General features: G+C 46.8%; 1 protein-coding gene across 1 annotated transcript; it reads right to left on the bottom strand.

The window, feature by feature from the left end:
- Positions 1–2,512: 2,512 nt before the first annotated feature.
- LOC117186344 lies at positions 2,513–5,853 on the bottom strand. The gene is made up of 2 exons (XM_033387022.1): positions 5,711–5,853; positions 2,513–5,647 (listed from the first exon to the last, which is right to left on the bottom strand). The coding sequence occupies exon 2, from the start codon at positions 4,541–4,543 to the stop codon at positions 3,977–3,979; it is 567 nt and encodes a 188-aa protein (XP_033242913.1). The 5' UTR covers positions 4,544–5,647; positions 5,711–5,853; the 3' UTR covers positions 2,513–3,976.
- Between the last annotated feature and the right edge of the window lie 784 nt (positions 5,854–6,637).

Raw genomic sequence — 6,637 nt, 5'->3', positions numbered from 1 at the left:
CTTTCTCGCTCTGTCTCTCTCTAACACACAGGTTTCATGGTCGGTTTTGCCAATTGCAAAATATGAGTTCAAGGATCTCAGAACCTATAAGAGCCAGAGCAACCAAATTTGGTATCCACACTCCTGTGATATCGCACCTTGACCGTTTTGTGTCAAAATTTCGCCACACCCCCTTTCGCCCCCGCAAAGGACGAAAATCTGGGTCATCCACAAATCTCAGAGACTATTAAGGCTAGAGTAACCAAATTTGGTATCCACACTTCTGTTAGATCTCACTATAAAACGTATATTTCAAAATTTCGCCCCACCCCCTTCCGCCCCCACAAAGGACGAAAATCTGTTGCATCCACAATATTGCAGATTCGAGAAAACTAAATCACAATAACGCACAATCATAGAAAATAACCATATCTATCCGGTTGCTGAATCTGGATCAGATCGGATCATTTTTATAGCCAAAAAGAACAAATCAATTTGCAGTGGCTACGCAGCGCCCGACCTCACGCTCAAACTGATTTTCTGTCTCTCTCGCACGCACTCTTTGTCGTGTCGCTTAATATTAGCGGCGTCTGCCGGATGAGAGCCATACTGACTAAGTATCGGGTACAAATGTAGAGTTGCGGTGTCCGCAGCAAAGTTCCCCCTCGTTTTGTATTTGGATTTTTGTGAACCTTTTTGTGAAAATTTTCTTTATAGCTATAATTACAATTACGGATAATCATTTACAGTCAATTGGTAGGGATTTGGGTAGGGAAGTTCTATCGTTTGCAGTCTTCGTGCTATTTTAATTCTCATGGCATAGATTATTAATATTATTATACCCGATACTCAGTGCTATTTGGCAAGAAGCTAATCGGCTGGGTTCTGCTCCGATGTTTGATGTTTGGAGACGATGACCGCCACTCCTGAAGAATCGAGAGGTACACCGTACTCCATTTTCTCCAGAACGCCCGCTTCATTTGACACAGCCGCTGCCATCGATTAAGTAGGTTCACCCGGAGATGCGTCACGTCTGACTCGTCGAAAGCAGCATTTGGGGCTCCATTGAGAAAGTGGTTTGTCGTGAGCACATCCAGATCATCGAGACTTTCTGTAATTGCATAAAGCGGTCGGCAATTTAACAAAGCCAAGGTCTGAATTTCATCAAGAGTAAAACTTTAGGTACCGACGATGCGATGAAAATGATATTTTGCTGCTTTAACAGTGAGGAGGAACATTTGCCGAAGTTCCGAAAGCTAATTTTTTGCTCCTACAAAATTTGTTGCGTTGTCTGAAGAGATGATTCGAGGTTTGAGACGCAGGTTTATAAAACGCCTTAATGCTGCCAGAAAGGATTCTGTAGACAAATCCCGAACGACTTCCAAATGAGTTGCTTGGTGCTAAAGCATACGAAGACAGCGAGGTAACATTTGATAGGAGGCCTACTTCTGACTTCCGACTTGTAATACGACGGTCCGCAAAAATCAACACCGATGTTTGGAATGCTGGATTAGTCCTTACGCGATCCGCAGGCAAGTTTCCCATGATATGTTCCCTCAGCACTGGCTTCAAACGCAAGCATCCAACGCATTTGCGAATGATGCCCGTAATATATTTACGTCCACCAATAGGCCAGAATTTTTGCAGAAGCAATCCGGGCAATCCTTGAGCTCCTGCGTGGAGAAACTTTTCGTGAAAAAATATGATAATTGAGACAGTGACAAGATGTCCCTTAGGAAGCAAGAACGGGTGCTTCGCGTCGTAGTCAAATTCGGCATTTTGGAGGCGGCCTCCAACCCGAAGCAATCCAAAGCTATCCAGAAATGGATTCAGTGAGGCCATCGTGCCTTTTGGCGGTAGATCCTGTTTGCTGCTGAGGGCCCTTATCTCTTCCGAGAATTGCTGGTGATTAATTGCCCGTATGAGCAAATCCGTACCATTTTTTATGTCACGGTAAGTTGACCCTTCGACCGCGCTACGCCTTTGTCCTTGAGAATGTAGAATCGATTTATGTATATATGCAAAAACGCGCTGCATGGATCCGAATGAGTTTGGAAATTTTCAATCGTACGATACATCGCTTTCATTTGAAGCAACCAATGCTGCATGACGATGTTCTTGTACATCAGTCGGAATTTCCAAGCCTGCAGGCCACTCTGAGCTTGCACGACGCAAGAATGGTGGTCCAGAAATCCAAAGGCTGCTATCCATTAGTTCAGCGGGCGTGGAACCACGTGATATGATGTCGGCCGGATTCAACTTTTTGGGCACGTGCTGCCAAATCATTCCAGCGGTGAGCTCCTGAATCCGCTGAACTCGATTATAAACAAATATATTAAAATTCAATGGTGATTCTCGAATCCAGGCAAGGGCTATGGAAGAATCCGACCAGCAATGTACTTGGCATGGAGCTGATAATCCCTTAACTATGGTGGAAACTAGTTCGGCTAATACGAGGGCAGCCGATAGCTCAAGCTTGGGAATAGTCATCCTTTTCAAGGGTGCGACTCTGGATTTAGAGCATAAGAGATGACTTTGCGCAATTCCAAGAGGTTCTGAACGCATGTATATATAGGCGCCATATGCTGCCTGGCTCGCATCGCAAAACGCGTGCATTTCTAATCTTGCTGCTTGCTGCCAAAGCACTTAACGTAGAAACTTAAAGTTCTCGACCATCGACAACTGCGAAGTCAGCTCATTCAATGTCGTATGTAGATCCTGGGGCAGGCTTTCGTGTTAATTCAACTTTATGCTTTTGTTCCATAGCGACTGCATAAATTGTAACGAATCGTTTTGTTCCGTATGATTCAGCTGGGCTGGCTCAGTGATCGGTGGGTTCGCCGCAACAAATTTATAAGTTGCCTCAACGACAAGTAGAGAGGCACTGGGTGGGTTTGATTACTTATTTAGTGGTATCTTAACGGTATCTATCTTACGGGCTATCACACTGGGTAGTCGTAAACCTATCTTTACCTCCCCTCGGGGCTACTCCTAGGCTTGCCTCCGCCAGTGCTACCGCTCGGGGTTCTGACTCGGCTCCGCCTCGTCCGCCCTCTCAACTCCGCACACGGCTATGGTTCGCCTCCCGACAGCCGTCCTCGATCAAGTAAGTTACCTGGATGCCTTCCGTAGCGACACTCACGCGAGGCTAATCCAGCTCAGAGGCTACTTCCCGGTGAGACTCCTTCAGGCAACGGGTGGGGCTCTGAATCAGCGCCCGCCTCGTCCGCACACAAATGGTTTCTCTCCTCGGTTACTCACCTCCTGAGCGGTGAGCTTCGCCGTGCTAATTGTCCTTCGGGGGACTTGGGTTCCAACTGCACTTTTCCACGGACTTGTGGTTTTCACTGATTGACTTTAATCTCACTCGCTTATAGGCTCCGCACTCGATATCTGACTCCGATCTTATTCCTCTTGCCGCTGCCGTGGCTCCCTTTTTATCGACTTCCCTGACGGTGCCCAGGGCGCCGCCGTCCTGGCCTTATGGTGCCTCTCCCACGCGTCGTCAGTTATTTTCCATCGGCGACTCCGCGTCTTTCCACTTCATTCGTAACGGGATCGCCGCGGTGGCGTGATCTTGTGACCATATATGGTCCTGCGTTGGTCCGCTGCCGGCCCTATCCCGCCTGTCCCTCTCTCTCTCACTGCGCTAGCCGCACGGCTTGCTCCTTGCGTTCTCTGCCATTCCACGTCCCCGGTCGCTGACCGGCAAATTTGCCACGCCGCGCTGGCCTTATACCCTTCTTCAGCCCTGGTGATGCCATACCATCCGCTCTCTGACCGCCGTATGCACGCTCTGCGAAACGAATGGCCCGCACTCCGCGCTCTCCAGTCCCTGCCATTGTGGCTGTGGCTTCGGCTCTCGCTCCTCCTGGGCCGTCGGCTCTTGGGACTCCGGCTGACCTGTGCCGGCCCCTTGTTGGTCAGCTCCGTCGATGCCTTCACCCGTATGAACGGCGGCGGCGACGGCGTCGGCGGTGCATCCTCTTGGCTTCTCTCATGCGCCTGGGCCTGCGCCTCGCTTGCCTCCGCCATTGCTTGGCGGGCCTCGGGCTCTGCTCTGGCTTCTTGCATTGTGGTGTCCAGCCACCGAACCACCTCTCTTGTCCTCTGCTCCTCCATCCGTTGGCGCTCTTCTTCGCGACAACAGAGTTCCTTCTCGCGTCGCTGGCACGACTCCTGGCGCCGCTGCCGTCGCGCCTCCAGCCGGTTTCTGCCGGCCGACCTCGCCGCTGGTCCATCCGCTCCAGACACAGAGCACCTTTATTGTCTGCGTGCTCTGCGGTGTTCCCGGTGACGACCACGTGTCTCGGGTGGACGGCTCTGGGGTAACAAAAGGTGATGCCATAATTTCCAGTTCCAGCTCCGGCGACTCGCTTCTTTGAGTCCACCTCTCATCACGCAAGGGCTCCGCCCGTTGCTGGCGGTGGCCCGTCTGCACTCTGGCGGCTTGCTCCTCCAAAAACCACGGCAGCATCGGTGCCACTTCCTTCCCGTTTTTTTTGCTGCTCGTTGCTGTTCTTGCAGGTTGCTCTTGCTGCTTCCAAAAGATCGATGGCACCATTTTGAGCAGCTGCCATGCCTTCTGTTCAGTCACAAAGTTAATACCAAGTTAGTATTACAGAATATGCAGTGCACTCTCCTTAGAGCTGGGAAAACATCGATAGTTGAGACATTCGATATTCTCGAGGTTTTTCAACAAAAAATTCGATACTATCGATTGTATCGGGATTTTTTAAATCATTATTAAATTAACATAAAAAAATCAACTTTCACTATAGCACTATAGATAGTTAAAATTATTCGCTCTATTATATAAAATGCGCTTCTTGTTTCAAGCTGTACTTTTTTGTGGTTTTTTGCTCTGCTTGAAATTTTCTAAGTGCAATTGGACTAGACTTAAAATACGTGACAATCAGTTTGCACTTTCCGGTAGTATATATTAAATTTATTGTGTGTGCAAAGCACGGTAGACGTTATTTTTTCAACAGTTCACAAGCTTTCTTCATAGAATTGGCACTATCAGTTGTAACTGCTAATATTTTAGTAAAAATATTCCTCTCGTCTGACTGATTTAAACTATCAAGTAATGGTTTGGTGGCCAATACTGCTGTGCGCAAAACAAAATCCTTCGTTATAAAGTGGCATGTAACCGTTATATTTGCTTGGTTAGCTCTCGAAGTTAAACAGTTCGTTGTTATGGCGCAGCTTTCAATACCATCCAAAAGTGCACACAGTTTCGTCTTCAATTCATTGTACATGCCACTCATAAGCACGTTTCTTAGTGTTTTTCATGAAGGCAGGTTGTACCGAGGATCAAGGATATTTACAAACTCGCAAAACCCGCGACCCTCCAGAATCATAAATGGATGCATGTCTTGCGAAACAAGTATGGGCAAAGCCCTGTCAATCATTTTTTTTCGTTCAAAAGAGGGAGCGTAATAGCCCTCCAAAAATGGCGTCTCTTTTGGCGATTCGTCAAATGAAATGCCGGGATGCACTTTTAACGTGGTCGAATAAATTCAACGTGTTGTATAATCATTGGAACAGTATATGCACCTGGCGGTCTTGCCATCTTTGGACCTCTCAAAATAAAGCCCGACCTTCGCTTTGCCAACTCGCTGCCTTTTTAAAGAAGGCGATTCTCCTTCACTGCTATTGTCGGGATCTGTGTATGAACAAAACTAAAATGAAAATTTGCACATAGCAATAATTCAATCATGGCACTTACCCTTGACACATGCAATTCGCACAAATTTGTCCATATTTGGAAAATAAAATGCCACCAACACCATTTTACACGCGTCTGTTTGTGACAAATGCAAATCAAATAGTGATGTGATCAAAAAATGTTTGAGCACTATCGCATACTATCGAATCAAATCGAAATCAAAACATCGATAGTGTAAATCTCACACAAAAATTCGATGTATCGATAGTGTAGTGAGTGGTCGACCCAGCTCTAACTCTCATACACAAATACTCATAAATACAATTGTTCATGTCATTTCATGTAAATAAATATGACGACACGAGAAATACATTAGCAACTGAGAACAAACAATAGCACTTGTAAGCTCGAACCCATCAAAAGGGATCAAGCAATAAACTATTTACTTTATTGCTGCCAAGTACCTAAGTAAATGCACTGGAATATAACACCCCGCATAGGGTAAGTGCACCCTATCTAAAAATACACTCTCACGAGGAGCCTGTGCGCTCCCTCCCATATCAGAAACAGTACCACAAATGCCTGTCACTCATTTTCCCATCGCAATCATCAGAGGCTGTCGCCGTGTCTTCAGATCCTCATTTGCGCACCGTAGGATACCCACTCCGCAGTCCAACTGGTTCAAGTTCTAGTTGCGACGACCAAACTGTAGACGGTTTATGTACCGTATACAACCTAGCTTCCTACACACACATACACATTAACATTTGGTGACTCCCGACCTTGGTCATCCTTTCAAACTGTCAGACAAGATACAGTGAAAGCATTCGATCTGGACATCGGATTGAAGAAGTCAACAGGACATTTTCAATAAAATTTGGCACCAGGCCATACACTTACGGTAGCATCTCCTACCAATAAGTATCACTGTGGCAGATCTGACATATTCAGGTTATCAGCCAACAGAAAAACAGCTACAGAATTCGA

Source organism: Drosophila miranda, chromosome XR, assembly GCF_003369915.1.
Source record: "Drosophila miranda strain MSH22 chromosome XR, D.miranda_PacBio2.1, whole genome shotgun sequence".
In the NCBI taxonomy this organism is placed as follows: Eukaryota; Metazoa; Arthropoda; class Insecta; order Diptera; family Drosophilidae; genus Drosophila; species Drosophila miranda.
The sequence above is the reverse complement of the archived record's forward strand: the minus strand, read 5'-3'. Positions and strand labels throughout refer to the sequence as shown.